At 41.3% G+C, this 17,231-nt stretch overlaps 1 protein-coding gene across 4 annotated transcripts in view; it reads left to right on the top strand.

Moving 5' to 3' along the window:
- The window catches only part of LOC129722738 (beta-glucuronidase), a 54,620-nt gene that overhangs the window by 28,183 nt on the left and 9,206 nt on the right, over positions 1-17,231 (top strand). The window contains exon 1 of one of the 4 annotated variants that reach the window (XM_055676432.1): positions 12,340-12,845. The exons of the other annotated variants lie outside the window; for them this stretch is intronic. Coding sequence (XP_055532407.1) covers positions 12,779-12,845 — 67 coding nt within the window. The 5' untranslated portion in view covers positions 12,340-12,778. Of the gene's footprint in view, positions 1-12,339; positions 12,846-17,231 lie in introns of those variants that run through there. 4 annotated transcript variants of the gene reach the window in all.

Genomic DNA, 17,231 nt, shown 5'->3' with positions numbered 1-17,231 from the left:
CAATGCACTACTGTACCGAACACCATAAAATGTTGATAGAAATAACCTTGTGCATTATTTATTGTAATAATACATGATAGTTTTGTACGGTATAATTCTTTCTCGCACTGTACTACTACTACTACTACAACTACTATTACTACTACTACTACCATCATATTAGTCCCTCTGAAAATCATCGTGTTAAGAAAACTTGTTTCGGATATTTCACCTGTTTTGGGTGGGTTATTTTTATTTTTTCGGCATAATGTAATGAAATAGACCTTAACCATAACTTCTTCATAAAAGAATTGCCTTTTTCGTGAAAATTGCAATGAAAAATAAGGAAGAGACTGATATGCGATTATTTAGGCCATCGAGTAGCAATATAATCGCATACCAGTCTCACTTTCAAATGCTCGGTGTACGAGTAGCCATATTTTTCTCAAGTATTTTGAATATGGGCAGATGTTTATGGCCGCAGACAGCTTTTAAATATGTTGGATGGAGAATGACAGGCACGTCCACCCATTACTTTCCTGACGTCAAGGTCGTCGTTGAAAAGGCAAAATATAAGACTGAAGTCTTGGATATGCTACTGAATAATTGCCTTTTTTACCACTTCAGTGTTTCGCGAAACGTGCTGAATAGAACTGTTCCGCATAAGCCCTTGCATTTAGCATATTGGAAAAGTGGTATTGAGAAAGGGTTTCCAATATCATTACAGTAGTGACTTGATGAAAAAAGGTACAAGCTGTTCTTAGCTAAGCAACTACAAACGATTCCTTTTGAGTTCTGACAATTTCAACCTGAATGATCATTTGAAGAGATCAGACCATCCACAGGACATTAACCCCTTACAGAAAGCAGCATTGCTCAAGGTTATTATCCCTCTGATTGACGAAACCAATAACCTTTCGGGAACGAACTTTCAGAAAAAGTTGCAGTTACAGTGTCTAGTAATATTAGCTTTTGTGTGGAATTTATTTGAAACAACCTTGCATTTATTAATTATTTGTTGTTACACTAAAAAGCTTGTAAACAGAACCAAATATGGATTGAAGAAAAAAAATGGCCATACTCAGGAAAAACATTTGGTGGGACTGATATGCGATTATTTTTAAAATGAGACAATTTGACCGCACATTTTTCCTGACTTTTTCAAATAAAACACACTTTTTTGTTTCCTTAATCGATAGTAAAGCAAGAAATAAATAGAATCTGATAATTAACTCAAAAATGATAAAAATTCATATGGGACTGGTATGCGATTATAAGCAGTACTACTACTACTACTCCGTGTTTCCAATTGTTTTGGCCAATTTAACTACTGTGCAGGTTATTTCCCCTGAGGATGATATTGTACCACCCCCTACTATTGTGTCCCGGTCTTAGCACGCCTCGATCAACCACACTCACTGCCTTGTAGGCAGAGATGGTATTCTACGCGATTTTTCGAGACTCGTAAGTAATCTACGTAGAAAACTGTATTCTACGTTTCCTACGGTAGAAAACCTCTTGAAAGTAGAAAACTCTCAAACACTCGAAAATTTACAGTATGAGTCATAAAATGCCATTCACTGCACTGATTAGGTGTATTTGAGTATTGGGAAATTTAATATAACAACAACAAAAAGAAACACGAAGAAGCAAGAAAGTGTTTTTCCGGACTATTTTGTGATTATGGCGAAACAAACAATGGTAAAGAAACTTAAAAAAGCAAACAAAGTTTTCACTCAATAATTTCAATCGTAATTCACGGTTCAACAACATATTTGTTGTCATCCAAAATTGCATAATATACGTCACATACAAAATCAGTGCAACAGCAAAGGCGCACCTAAGGCCTGATTTCTACAGCACTATGCTATCGCTGTCAAATCTCATATATTTAGAGCGTACCCAACATCTTGAACCATTGAGATGCCCTGGCATATATAAAAAAGCCCACTGAAAATTCCATGCAACTTTACACGGTTGCAGGAAGAATTCTTTACACCCTCGGAAAAAATACCTTTAAAATGAGTAAGATTTGACGCATTTTTCGTAAAAAGTGGAACAACTCATAAACTGAGTAACTTCGTTAATACGCATAATTGAGAAACGAGGCGTTTTAAAAACTGAGTGATTGTTACTCACTTTTTGGGTACAGTATTACTCAGTTTTGAGTTGAGTAATTACTCATTTTTTTGGTTCTGAATTGCTACTTAATTTTATATCAGAGGTACACATACAGACATTTGATTCAACCTTCTGCATCTTCTTGCATAGTCTAAAATAGTATATTTTCCCTTGCCAGAATGAATTGCTGATACTAGACACCTTGCTTTCCACGGGAGCAACAAAGACGGCTGCATGACAGTGTAATGAGTAGGCAACAAAGAAAGCATAGCGATAAAGTTTTTAAAGCCAAGAAATAAAATCCTATAAAAGAACAGGCGGAATTTGGGAAAGAAAATTGTTGTTCTCCGGGGTTTCAAAAGAATTCATTTTCTCCGCACGTACGGAGAATTCTGTATTACAAGTCTCTGACAAAAGTCTAAACGATTAACTTAGACTTTGCAATCTGACTTCCGGGAGTTATGCCTCAAAGCGGTTAAAGCTTAACTTTTTCGGCCGATAAAAAGCATAAAATTTTTGATATCGAAAAACTTATTTATTCTAAATGGATGGATCGTCGAGTCAATAGGTTGTTGACCGAGTTGACCCTTAAAACCCCACTTGAATCCCAGCTAATATAAGGGTGCTCAATAAAAACTGCTTCAATTAAACTTGATTCAGGAAATAATATTCCGTATTTTCATTTTTTAACACATTTTTAAAGTGTATTCAAATTTATTGAAAACCACAGGATCCGGCAATTGAATTTCTACATTATTTCAACACTCATTATTACGTTGCACATGAAACTGCATTGGAAGATCCTTTGTTTCTTCTTTTACATTGTCTTGTACCTAGCTATCACAATGGCTGTATTTGTTACTTTTGTAATCGAGTGTTATCGGGCAAAAAATGCATCTCGAACAGAAACGTAGTGCTTTTGTTGCCTGCTTCCGAGCTGAAGAACAGCAGGACAAAAGACTGTCCTATTTACGTCTGTGCTGAAGTTTTGTATACCGATCAGTCAAAAGATTCCAAGAGACCGGAAGTACCAAAAAAACGGCATGAAGGGGAACCGTGGGCACGTCATTATTTTGGTACCAGGTATTCGATTTAACAACAAGACTCGGCACCGTCTCACAAAACGAAGTCAACCCAACTCTGGATTGCGGAATAGTTTCCACGGTTCATTTCGAGCTTAGAATGGCCAGCGAGTTCTCCGGACCTCAACCCTATGGATTTTGCCGTCTGATACTTGTTGTAAACCGTAGTCAACTCTGAAAAAACAATGAAGTATGGAGGTTCTGAAACGACATCTGGCGTTTGCCTGGGACAAAATACCGCAAGAGCATCTGCGAGCCTCGTGCGATGCGTTTCTCGATCGTCTGCGGCGAGTGGTTAAACTTAAAGGCGAACAAGTGAAATTGAATGAGTTTGAACATAGCACTTCAATTGCCGAACCCTGCATGTTGCGAAACAGCCTCTTTTTTACCTAAAAACAACCTACAGGCGGTTCAGATTTATGTAGATCACAACGTGAGACAGGATGTGACGAGTAGAGTCAACACTCCAATCGTCCGCAAGAGGAGGACATCGCATTTCGATGCCGCGGTATTTAAGGAGGCAATAAAAAGGAAGTTCGAGAGGGGGCAGTTGGCTCCGTCCAAATGCTGACATAGGACGCCACCATGCCTAGGACTCACCAACTTAGAAATAGGAATTTACCGACCTCCGCAGTGCGTGCCTCCGAACCGAGAAACTAAGAGTAGAGCATTCGGGTCCGCAAGATCGGCGCTAAAGAATGCGATTAAGGCGAGCCAGAAGGCTTGTTTGATAGGCTATGCGCGAGCGCCAATTTAAATCCGTTGGGTAACGCCTACAGGATCGTATTGACCAAGACTAAGGGCGTGTTGGCGCCTGCAGAGCGATCATCATCGAGGGACATTTTCCACGCCAGTATCTAAGATACACACCAAGTATGGTCGGCTAACCTGAGGAACTCATCGTGATTGCCAACTCCTTGGAAGTGAGTAGGGCACCGTGACTGGATGGAATCTCGATCCTGACAATCAGGATGGCTATAAAAGTTGCCCCCCCCCCCTTCGCGGACTGTACCGGGCCTTCGCACAGTGCGTTGAGTGTATGGTATGACGGGACAAAAATCAAAACTACATGATTTTGTTGACTAATCACATTGATGTTATAGGGGAAGTTGTTCACCAACTTTAGAGCTACTATTTGCATAAAAGTCTTATAAGATTCGCTGAATCGCAAAAGTGTCCCAAAAGCCTATTTCCCAATCTAATACCAAAAACCATTTAGTATTTTGTAAGTGGCCCATAATAATGAAAACTGAAATTATAACGGAAATAAAAAAAAAGAAAATTTTTCTTCGTTATGTATATTTATTTTATTACCAGAAAATACATGTACTTATTCAGATGTATCTCCTGACAGAGACATGGTCACACATCACAGTCTGTTGAATGCCTTTGTTCACAACTTCTCGCGTAATTTGTCAAAGGGACCTAAGTAACAATGACAGATTCTCTCCTCTCTCACTTTGTTTCGTTAATTACGTCGTCATTATATATATTTTCTAAGCTTTCTTCCCCTTAATCGTGAGATAGTAATACTGTCTTGCTTACTATGCATTGAGTGTTATGAAATATGGAAAAAATAACATAATTATTGATCAAAGAAAAAGTAAACGAAGAGAGTCTCTCAATGTTAGATAGGTCGCTTTGAAAAATTACGCGAGACTTACTGCATTTTCAACTGTCAAAACATGAACTTGAACTGTGAACACCTTTTTCTTAAACACAAAATACGCCTTTCGATCACATTTTTGTATTCGTACGTAGGACAATAAATCTCAAAGCTATACCCTTAAACGTCTTTTACTTACTTACTGTTTCAGTTCCCAGTTTAGTTAGCACAATTAAAATTACCACAAACTGAGGAAACACAAGGGTAACTGAATATTTTTTCTAAAAAAATCATTGCGCCCATGTTGCGTTAAAAGTATTTGGCAGTATAAGCTTGTTACGGGTGTATTAGTGGTCCCACGAGGCTACTTATACACATGCAGTATATTTCAATCATGTATGATAAGCACTGCCTATTTCATATAGAAAAATATAAAAGTTGATTTTTTAATTTTGTCTACGGGACGCTGCACTGTGCTTCGTGTAGAGAGGCTTAATGACTGCCTCTTCCCTGAGAGGTGCTCGATACTGCGGGCATGGTGCTTTAGATGATTATTCTCAAAAGGAATTGGTCTGGCAAGTACCCAGTTCGGCGTTCAATAGCGTCAGCTGGGACCGCTCTACTGTTACAGTTAGGCAGGGAATCTTCGGGAACAAAAGGAAAAGACGTCTACTCTTGCTTGAGGTTGAACTAGTAATGAGAAAATTTTATTTTTCATTTGGCTGCTATACAAACTACATAACAACCACTTGCTGAGAGATTTATGATGTTGCACTCCATCAAGGCGATGGTTGCCTAGATCCGTCAACACTCCTCCTCAATATCATGTGGTCGAATTCCGATTGCCTCTCGAAGTTGTCGTAGCTTCACTGCACCCAAAGGTTTGGTGAGAAGGTCGGCTTCCATCTGCTCCGTGGGACAGTACCGAATGGATACGATACCAGCTTCTGATAAATCCTTGACGAAGCAGTACTTGGTGTCGATATGCTTCGATCTTCTTGAGGTTTTGTCTGATGCTGCAAGCGCAATGCAGCTCTGGTTGTCCTCATTGACGACAATAGGTAACATCAGATGCGCGCCCAGGTCGTCCACCAATCGACGCAGCCACTGCAGCTCCTGCAAACATTCTGCCAGTGCGATATACTCTGCCTCGGTACTGGAAAGAGATACGCACGTCTGCTTTCTGCTTCCCCATCCAACTAGTCCGCCACCGTACTTGAAAATGTAGCCAGTGTTGGACTTCCTGTTGTCGACTTCACCAGCCCAGTCCGCGTCGACGAAGCATTCCAGTTGAAGGTTACCTGCGCCACCCAAGTGTAGCACGTGGTCTGCTGTACCTTTCAAGTAACGAAGCACCCGCTTCGCCTCGTTCCAGTCCGCCGATGTTGGTTTGGTGACACGCCGCCCGAGAATGGAAGTTGAGATGGCTATATCTGGGCGCGTATTGACAGCGATGTACAACAAAGCACCGATCAGACTTTGGTACTGTTGTCCATCTGCCAACGAGTCGCTATCCTCCTCCTTTTGTTGTACGAAACCTGTGATCATCGGGACACGAGAAGGCTTGCAGTTCTCCATGTTGAATCGCGACAGGATCTTTAGCACATACGACTTCTGATCCAACACGAACCGGTCAGCTTTCTAGCAAACGTGGATTCCCAGGAAAAACCTCAAGTCGCCCAGTTTCGTGGTCTCGAAACTCTCGCTCAATGCACCGACCAATCGCCGATACTCCTGCATCGTGCTGCTTGCAATAACGATGTCGTCCACGTAGATCAGTATGTACGTGTACACACCGTCCGTAATCCGCAAGTAGAGGCACGGATCCGCCAATGACGGGTGGAACCCCATTTGCTTCAAAACCATATCAATCCGCTGGTTCCAAACCCGCGCTGCTTGCTTCAGTCCGTACAGACTTCGCTTCAAGGAGCACACGGTACTCGGATCGCCATTCGAATATCCCGGAGGCTGCCTCATGAAAATCTCCTCCTGCAGGATGCCATGCAGATATGCGGTTTTAATATCGATGTGCTCCACGATCAATTTCCGTTTGCTTGCTATCGTCAGCACGGTTCGGAACGTGATCTGCTTTACAACTGGCGCGAACACTTGATCGTAGTCAGTGCCGAACTTTTGGGAAAAGCCTTGCGTGACCAATCTGGCCTTGCACCGCACAATTTTCCCGGACTCATCTTCTTTGCACTTATACACCCACTTACAGCCAACAACATTGCAATTCTGGGGTAACTTTGCCAGGGTCCACGTTCCGTTGTCACGTAGGGATGCAATTTCTTCATCCATGGCCGCTTTCCATTTTGCACTGGCCGGGCTTGTGATCGCTTCGTTGTACGTTCTTGGCTCTGCGCACGTGTTAACTGCCAAACCAATCGTACAAGTATATCGCTCCGGTGGGACACCGCAGTTCGCTCTCTCTGATCGTCGCAAGCCACCTTGTGCACCAAGAGTTTCCGCAGGTTGCTCCTCCTGCAGCGGCACAACGGCGGGAGCTTTTGAAGGTTGCTTTTCCTGCACTTCCTCGTCGAAACCATGCTCGTCTTCTTCATCAAATTCGAAAAATTCGTCTTTTTCATCCTCGTCAGGTCTACGATTAAACAATGGTACCGCAATATGTTTGTTGTCGTTGGTGGATTCACTTGGTAACTCATGGGTTGTCCCATCGTTAATGTTCTTGTCCTTCTCGTCGAGTTCCAAAAAACGTACGTCACGGCTGATAACGATTTGCCCAGTTGACTTATTCAGCAACCGATAGGCCTTTCTGTCCGACGCGTATCCGACATAGGTCATCTTAGTGGACTTGCATTCAAATTTCTTTCTCTTCTGCGGTGGAACCCACACGTATGCATCACAACCGAAGATCTTCAAGTGTTGTAAATCTGGTTTCTGACCGAACCAAATCTCGTACGGTGTCGAACCAATCGCTGATGACGGCAATCGGTTTTGTATATACGTTGCGGTGTTTACGGCTTCCGCCCAAAAACGTCGAGGTAAGCCAGCGTCCAACAGCATGCACAGTCCCATCTCATTCAAGGTCCTGTTCCTTCTTTCAGCTAAGCCATTTTGCTGAGGTGCGTACCCAGCGGTAAATTCGGCCTTAATTCCTTCATTGATGTAGAATTTTCGCAGAACGTTGCTGGTGTACTCGCCACCTCGGTCTGAACGGATCACTTTTGGTTTTCGACCGAACTGAGTCTCAGTGAACCTCACATACTCACAAATCTTGTCAGCTACCTCGGATTTCTGCTTTAAGAAATAAACGACCGTGTAGCGGCTATGGTCGTCAATCATTGTCATGTAATACCGGAACCCGCCCGGCGATGTTGTCATAGGACCAGCAACATCACTGTGCACGATATCCAAAACTGCTTCCGATTTCTCATCTACTGCTTTGGGAAACGGTGGCCGTGCCATTTTCCCTTCAACGCAGCACTCGCAAGTCTGCCGAATTCCGCAACTTTTGATTTTCATCCCAAAGGCCAATCCGAGTCGCTCTACTTCGTCAATTACATCCGGATCTCGGTGCCCCAATCTTCGATGCCACGTGTGCAGACAGTCAGAATTATGCTGCTTGCCATTAACTATCAGCATCTTTTCTGCCACGTTTAGTCGGTATAAGCCAACCATGCGATCTGCCGTCGCAACTTCCGACCCGTCGTGAACCAACCTACACTGATTTGCATTGAATTCCACCCAGACAACTTTTCCAGCGAGTTTCGGCACGGAAATCAAATTGCCTTCTAGTCCCGGGGCAAGAATCACACCGGTTAACATTATCGACACATTCCGTTACGTCTATTCACGCAGTTGATTTTACAGTCTCCGACGCCTGCTGTTTGCAGCATTTTACCATCAGCAGTCGAAATTTCCGGACGAACACTCTCATCGATACGCACAAAGGAACTGCGGTTTCTCGCCAAATGTGACGTGGCACCCGAATCGATCACCCACGCACTATCGTCCTCACGCTGACCGGACCGTACCATAAACGTGAACGACTTTGAGCCGCTTTCGCGCACTGTTTTAGCCTTGGCTTTTTCCTTCTTCTTATCGTTTTTAGCACTGTTTTCAGCCAGGAACGCCTTGCAATTCCGCATACGATGTCCCAGTTGGCCGCAGTGGTAGCACTCTGCACCTTTTTGCGACGCACGTGTTCCACCCATGCGCAACGCTTGCTCGTCGAAACCGGAACCTTTTCGGAGCTTTTCCGTTTCGTCCATCAGTTTTACTTTCACTAGGGCCAGAGTTAGCTCGTCCTCGTTTCCAAAGCCGTCGTTAGCGGATTGAACGACTCCGGAAGTCATCGCAGAATCAGCGCCACCTTCAGGCACTCCTTCATTTCGAATCCGGAATTTTCGAGACGGGCATACACTTTCTCGATCTCCGACAAGTAGGTCTCAATGTTATCACCTATCTTAAAGTTTTGATTCGTGATCTGCCGGAGAAGCGTCACCCGCTGCCCAAGCGTGGTCTTTTCGTGGTGGTCCTTCAGCGCCTTCTACGTATCCTTCGCCGTCGTCTTGTCACGAATCAGTGCGTGTTGGCTCTCATCCAACATCAATTGGATCGTGACCAACGTTTTTTCGTCGCCCTCTTTCCATGCGGTCGTTAATGGGTCCGGAGGAGTTCCTGGTTCTACGTACGTCCAGAGTTGCTCCCTCCGCAGCAACGCCTTCACCGAGAACGACCATGATTGGTAGTTCAAATTACTCAGCTTGACGATCTTTGCCCACTCCATCTCTTCAAAAAAAAATTAAACAGCAAACTCTTCACGCTACAATTTTCTGATCAGGAGCTTCCGGCTGGGCTCCACAACCTGTTACAGTTAAGCAGGGAATCTTCGGGAACAAAAGGAAAAGACGTCTACTCTTGCTTGAGGTTGAACTAGTAATGAGAAAATTTTATTTTTCATTTGGTTGCTATACAAACTACATAACAACCAGTTGCTGAGAGATTTATGATGTTGCACTCCATCAAGGCGATGGTTGCCTAGATCCGTCAACATCTACAAGATTGTGGAAAACTATTTCCAGAGTCGAGTACCTGTGGATTGTCATGTACGACGGAGTGTTGAAGCCAAAGTTCCCTTCAGAAGTTGTAATAGTCGGTTTATGGACAACATAACACTGGAGGTCTACAACGAGTCGATCGGAGAGCTCGAGTTGATGACTGCGCATTGCATACGCAAGGTCAAGGACTGGATACACTTTTGGGGTTAGCGCACCATATGACGGACGTCACGGTTGTGAATAACCGTAAATCAAAGCAATAGGCGGTAGTCAGAGTCGGAGACGGACCATTACCTTAAAACGATCTTTGAAACTCTTGGGAGTCACGGTTGACGGCAAGCTTACGTTCAAGATCCACGTCAACTATGTCTGTAAGAGAGCCTCAACGGCTATTGCAGCACTCTCTAGTGCTGATGTCGAATAGTTCAGTGCTGTATGGCAGCAAGTCAAAACTTCTTGCTAGTGTGACTTCATCCATACTTAGTTATGGCGGGCCAGCGTGGTCTAAAGCGCTAGGTTTTATCAGTTATCGTGATAAACTGAAAAGTGCCTACAGACTCATGTGCCTGAGGGTTGCTAGTGTAGTGAGTATCGTACAGTGTCGTACGACGCAATTCTCATCTTGTCCGTGAAGATGCCTATCAGCATCGCCATTGAGGAGTATGTAGAGTGCCTCGATCAACGTGACACAAGGGGCATACGACGTACCAAAAAGTCACTCTCAATGATTACCTCTTCCCGACGTAATACTTAATCGTCGTTCCTGAGCTATTTTCTCAGATGCCTGTAAGCAAATTTCCCCGCCACCTTGGAAAAAACAAGCGCTTCAGCACGATAACCGGTCTTCAGTACCATGTTTATCGCTACGCTAACTACATGTTTCGACTCTGACGCCAGGCGCAAGGTACTGTTGACTTGTTTTTTAACACTAGCACATTTTCAGTATGAGGTTGAGCACAAGGCCTGTTGATTTCTTTTTACAAATGAATCAATGAATAAAGCATAGGATACAGTCGTTAGCTGGCTGCCTTTGCAATAATTTGTGAATTTGGGAGTGGAACCGTATCATCATTGCAGTATCGGTATTCGAGAGAATTTGAATTGCGAATTGATTCCGGCTAGCTTACATAGTAAACTACGCTTTCTTTTCTGTATACATTTTATGTTACTACTTACTTTAATGTAAAGTTCGATTCCGTAAAAAAAATAAACTCGAGTAAAGAATTGATTTTAAGCTGGAAGTGTAACTGTTGAAATGGAATAAAAACGCGCTTCTTGCATCCAAAGTAGAGTTGAGAGTCTAATATTTAACACCTAACGACTGCCAGTCCAAGGTAACCTGTGGTTTCATGAGAATAACACGCGAGAAGCTACCATCCGGCCACCAGAAGTCACCTATCAGTACATACAAACTTTATGAATTTATACAGGGTTCAAAGGATCTGTGGCATTAAATATCATAAGCAGGCAGTTCGTTTGGCCGAAACCCTTCTGCGTAGTATCAAACTGAACCTTAAATGCATGCTGGGATGACCAAGAGGCAATAGCCAATTGGAAGTCACCAGTTTAAAAGGGGTATAACTTGCAATACAAATATTATAATATTACTAAAAACAATTTTCAGAGCCTAATAAGGGAAATCCCCTTACATAGATACTACCACAGAACATGGTCAGGAAAAGAATTATTTAAATGATATTGGTTGGTTTAGAATGATATGCTGCTCTTGTAATATGAAAAAAGAAACCTCGGAGCAGTGCTACGAACTTTAACTGTCTTGAAGGGATTTTCAGTTGAATTTGAAATCTTTGAATTCCAATTTTCAGCGAACGAGTTGATAATGAAAGGGACTTTCAGCTCCAATCAGTTGACAGTGATTGTTAGCTAGCAGCATTTCTGTGATTTCGCACACGCTGTGTCGATTCAGCGATGTTTACGTGGTTGAGAATGTAGATGTTTGTATAGTTCATCGACTTCATGCAATGAATTGGCTCAAATCAAATAGTTTCGATATTAAATCAGGCATCTCATTTCTTTCAATGACCGGACTTTCATTGAAAATAGACATATTATAACCGAGAAAAACTTTTCCATTGCTTTAGAGGCACCAACTTGATCACTAATTAGCAAATTGATTCACACGCCTCACTAGACGTTAGATACATCACCTCAAAACAAAACACTGAAACACCCGAGAAAATAGAGGTCATCTCACGCGGTCGCTTTTTATCACCGCTATCACGTCGCTAACACGCAGTGAATCATTGCGAGAACAAAATTTCGGCTGTGCCGAAATTTGTTTACCCAGCCAATTCAGCGTCAATTTACACGATTTCGGCCCGCTGCAGCAGGCGGCTCGTCTGAGTCCGACCGCCAGTCAGCCAGCCAGCCTGTCTGCCTGCCGGTAATCTTGTAAACATTCCCCCTTCGACCGTGGCGCAACCGTTTGGTGTTGAACCCATATCGTACCCAGCCAATAACGTACAACAACTAATACGCTATCGGACGCGTTTACTCGCAGCTCGCCTCAGTCGGAATTATGTTCTAAGCCTCGATGGAGTGCCGTTGTGTTCTAGTTCTTCCGAGTCCGAGAACGAATCAGTCAATGAGACAGCATTGGCCAGTCAGTCAATCAACGGTCGCGTTCACATATCGTAATGGTGGATTATCAGCAGCGGGATACCTTGCAACAGCTACGAGGGCAGTAACAGCAGCAGTTCTAGTTTTGGGGAAAGCGCAGTTTCACGCGAGTGCAGCATAACTTTTTGATGTGTGATAATAGGATATTGATTTGTGCGCGACCTCCACCACGAACCATTGAGGGAGCGCGTCAGAGTGGGTGGACAGTGTGTGATGGTGCTAAATTTTCCCGCCTTATTGAGTGTTCGATGTTTGATGAACTCAACCAACCGACCCGCGTTTCTTAGCACCGTTGCAAAACTAAATCTGTAGTTTTGTACCGCACAATGCAGTTTTTGGCGACTATTGGTTTAATGATCCGAAGGAAACCTCGAAAAATGGCTCTCTTTACAGGTGGGTAGCACGACGCAATGCAGTGCAAATGAATTTCGATGTGACATGTGGTGGCCATGGGTGGCACAATTAACGCTCTCCGACTCTAGCACAAACAGAATAAATGTTTAATGCGATGACATAGCAGCAGCGTAAGTGCTGGTAATAGGTGTCTTGCTGGTAGTAAACCAATTTTGAAGCAGAGCTTATCGCAACTTCCAAGCAATTACAGTTGTTAACAGCAATTAGAAATACTTAAAAGTGAACTGCTTATCAGCGAGTGTGTTTTGATTTGAATTTCGTCAAACTTTGGTACAAAAAATACACCACATTCTTCAACAGATCATCGTATTGCCTTCAGCAAACTTAATTGTTGTTTTTTTTTTGTTCGATACAAAATAACATCGATGAGACTGGCAGGAAGTGCCTTCTCCCAAGCTTCGCTTGATTTATACACGGCGAAAGGGCGATTTCGGCTTGATTTGTTTGTACCGTGCTGGAATTTTATTACCCTTTTAAGGCACGATTTGTTTACCTCGTTCATCAATTCGAAAGCATAGCCAAGTGTTTAGACGAATCGGGGGGTTCGAGAGCTAATTACGATGCGTGCGATTTGTTTGAACTACTCGATCTCGCTGGTGTCGAAATAAATTGATTTTATTTGGTTTGTCTGCCCAACTAAAACAAACAATATCAGTCAAAACTGGTTTATAGTGACTCTCTATAGATGTAGCTAAAAGGAAAATGGAAAAAAAGTGCTAACAGTCCGTTGATTCATCACCCATCGACAAACGGAGAATTCCACCGGCGTTTAATGTACGTTTTTAAGCAGAAAAACCCGGACTTTGCTACTACGGCTATTGAAGGTTCGGCAATGCCCTGATTGCTGTTACATGGATTCACTATGGATCGCCTGTTTTAGTGGGCGTATAGTAGGTTTATCGTTGTTTTCCTACTGTAATCTTGACTATTTCTGTCTACGAATTTCGAGATCGATTAAAAAACAATCCCATTGTTACCGAGCGTTTTATGGAAGCATTTTACTACCTCTAAAATAGTTTAGTCAGTAGCACTCCACTGAGCATTTGATCTCTAAATTCGAGAAAAATACAGTTTAAATAAAAATTTTAGTTTTTTCAATAAGGAATATAAATTATGGATCAAATTTTCAAAACACGTCATAATTTGAATCATTCAAAATTTAAAGTTTATGTTCTGTTAGTTGATAAAAATGTAGAAACGCCAAGTGTTATAATTGTTATATCTCTATCACCGAAACGACCGGTCGAACCAAAAAGAGTTATGTGAATGAATTAATAGAAAATTCATTCAAACGGGTGACAGCTAAAAGTTTGGAATTTTTCCTACTGCTGTCAAAAATGTAAGATGTATTTAAAGAAAAACCGAATAATTTCCCATGAAGATACATTCATTATCGACAAAAAAGAAGATAATAAACTTTCTAGGAAGATCCGTAAATGGCTTTCCAACGAAGTTTTCTCATGATGTCGAAACAAAAGCGTTGTACGACCTTCACGTCGACTTTTCTGATGCGTCTCTCGATTTTATCAATCAACTGTTTACACTTCGTTGTTCTTCAGTTATTTATGTACAGTAAGGAACTTAAAATCCCAAAGAAATCTTCGATTGGAGCAAAATGATCTTGTAGCCTCACTTATTTAGCCGCCGCTAGTTTAAAGTCCCATTAAATATACTATGGACAAAATGCTAGATATCACTTAATGTTGATTTTATTTTTTGTAGTCCCTTCTCCCCGAATCATTTTTTTCGGGGAGAATGAGGCAAGTCTGACTCTTAACGAGGCTTGCATGAGATTGAAATATCACCGAATATTGCTTTGTATTTTTGAGGAGGACCGGTGCACACTGTAAACAGTTTTTGAAGAAGTTTATATCTGGAAATGGAATCAGTTCGTTTTTTTTTGTATAACTGATATAAATTGTGATTACATTAATTATCTATAGATAAATCGTCCAGCTCAAACCTTTGTAGAGGTATGTGGCGGGACCATCATCATTATCACTGTTTCCAAAGCTGCAAAAACATGGTCGGAATTATTTCGGCCCAAAAAAAATAGTGCCTTCAGGAAAGTTGATCCATTAATTATTCTCCATTTTATAGAAGTTGAAATTTTGTGATTAATCCACTTAACAGTGAGAAGCGAATTTTACTTTTTTTCATTTTTGCATATAAAAATTCACTTTGTTCGGCAAAGCTGTTGCACATTTTATAAGAAACAACTTTGTCAAAGGTACCATACTTCTATCTGCCTTTTTAAATGGACTTTTCTGGAGTTTTCTACTGATTGCCACTAAAATCAATTTTTCCAATATGACATTACTACTAATTTTCTACAATTTTTCAATGTTCTACATTGTTGTTTGCTATCAAAAAACAAACAATTGCTTCGAAGAAAGTTTATTTTTATCTCTCATATTCCATTGGTTATTGACGATTTTTATTGAAACAATGCACTAATTTACTAACAGATGTCTTTTAAAACTGCAAATATCTGCAGACTAAACCATTTCAATATTTAAGTATAAGTAAAACATCATCTAATCCAGATATAGGCATTTGTTTCTCGCTGTCTCCTGTGCAAAAGCCTGTTGCAACAAAGTCGCACTCTCGTTGAGTCGGCCATTGCTGTCGAATTTACCGGGAATCTGCACAATACAAAAAATTCACACGCCTTCTACTAGCGCGGAAACCTGATCAACGGTGATGAAGTCGCGGCAAGTACCCGATGTCCAGGCTGGTATCCTGGTCACGGCACCAAATATGATCGCGTACGGTAGGACCCGTTGTTAAAACCAACAGCAGTAAACGAACACAAAGACGGAACGGTGATATAAAATGACACAATAGCTGCTGTGGATAGCACGATCAGCCGCCAGCGGCGGTGGCTGCGAGTGAACTGACTAGAATAATTTTATGGTCTGTTTCTTCTGATCACTTCAACATAGAATAATGGGATTGGATCGCCGGTTGGGGAACTGCGACAAACTACGTTCTGCCGCAACATCACTATAAAAAGTTAAACAGCAAAAAAGATTTTTAGTAGTAATCTATAGAAAACTCCACAAACATCCATTTAAATAGATAGATAGAAGTAAGATGTTTTCCACAAAGTTGTTTAATTTAAAATTTGCCACATATTTGCTAAACAAAGTGGATTTTTATATTCCAAAATAAGAAAAGTAAAATTCCTTTCTCACTGTTGAGTGGATTAATCATGGAATTGCAACTTCTACAACATGGAGAATAATTTATGGAACAACTTTGCTGAAGACGTACGTTACTGCTAAGAACTGTAAGCATCATAGTAAGAAAGTACAGCACCATGAACACAGCAGTATCTCGCAGAAAATTTACAAAACGAACAAACTGTCACAAAATTGGCATATCGTCGTTTACGTTCGAAACTTACACAACAACTATTCATAGTTTCGAGAAAAACGAGTTAAAAAACTCAAAATTTTCCATTATCATTTAACTAATTTGAGTCTATTAATATTAGGACTTTTGAAGACACGTAATAGGTAAACCATGCATCATAAAATAAATAGATTTTTTATCAAATTTATTGCATGCGAAGAAATAATATCCGTTTGTAGTACTGTGGATAAAATTAAATTTTATTACTATCCGCAATGTTCTGGTGGGTGGCAGAAAAAATTTTCAGCCTGTTGCAAATCCACGTTAATCTTGCGATCGTGTTTTATAAACAACCTCTTCAACTATTTGCGCAGGTTTTCAGAAGACCATAGGCTTAAGAACTAATTTTTTGAAACAATATTTGCTATACGAGTTGAATCAGAGAATCGTCGCGGATATCGTTTGATTTTTAGTTTTTATTTTATTATGAACCGCACCATTCCTGTGAATTTTGAGTCAAATGCCACAAAGTATTTGCTCGCCAGGTTCGTTGCTCCTACGACTGTGCTCACGAGAAAACTCATTTAGGTTTCTGAGAAAATTATCTTTGCTAAGAGCATAAAAATTCACAGTAATTGTTAAAAACCTATAATCTTTCATTGTCATCTAATTTATCCAGTTTAAAATTATCAAAAAACGTTCAGAACACGTTATTTCATTTACTACTTCTTTCGGCATCGTTTAAGGCGATTTTTCAACCATTGTTTCTAGAAAACCCGATTTAAATATTTTAGTTCAGTTTAGATCAGTTAACACCTGAGCGCGCCGGTCCGAGGAACCATATGTTCCAAGAAGCACCCCTCATTCCTAATTCAGTGCTCGATTTTTTAGTCAAAACACAGAAGACTTATAGTACAAACTTTTATTACATTCATTGAACTATGATGACTGGACTGGTTCGCTTACCAAGACCGGTGGAGCCATATGATTTTCTTATCGTTCTAATTT

The sequence above is a fragment of the Wyeomyia smithii genome, chromosome 2, assembly GCF_029784165.1.
Source record: "Wyeomyia smithii strain HCP4-BCI-WySm-NY-G18 chromosome 2, ASM2978416v1, whole genome shotgun sequence".
Lineage (NCBI taxonomy): Eukaryota > Metazoa > Arthropoda > Insecta > Diptera > Culicidae > Wyeomyia > Wyeomyia smithii.
Note: the sequence above shows the minus strand (reverse complement) of the source record. Positions and strands in the feature narration are given on the sequence as shown.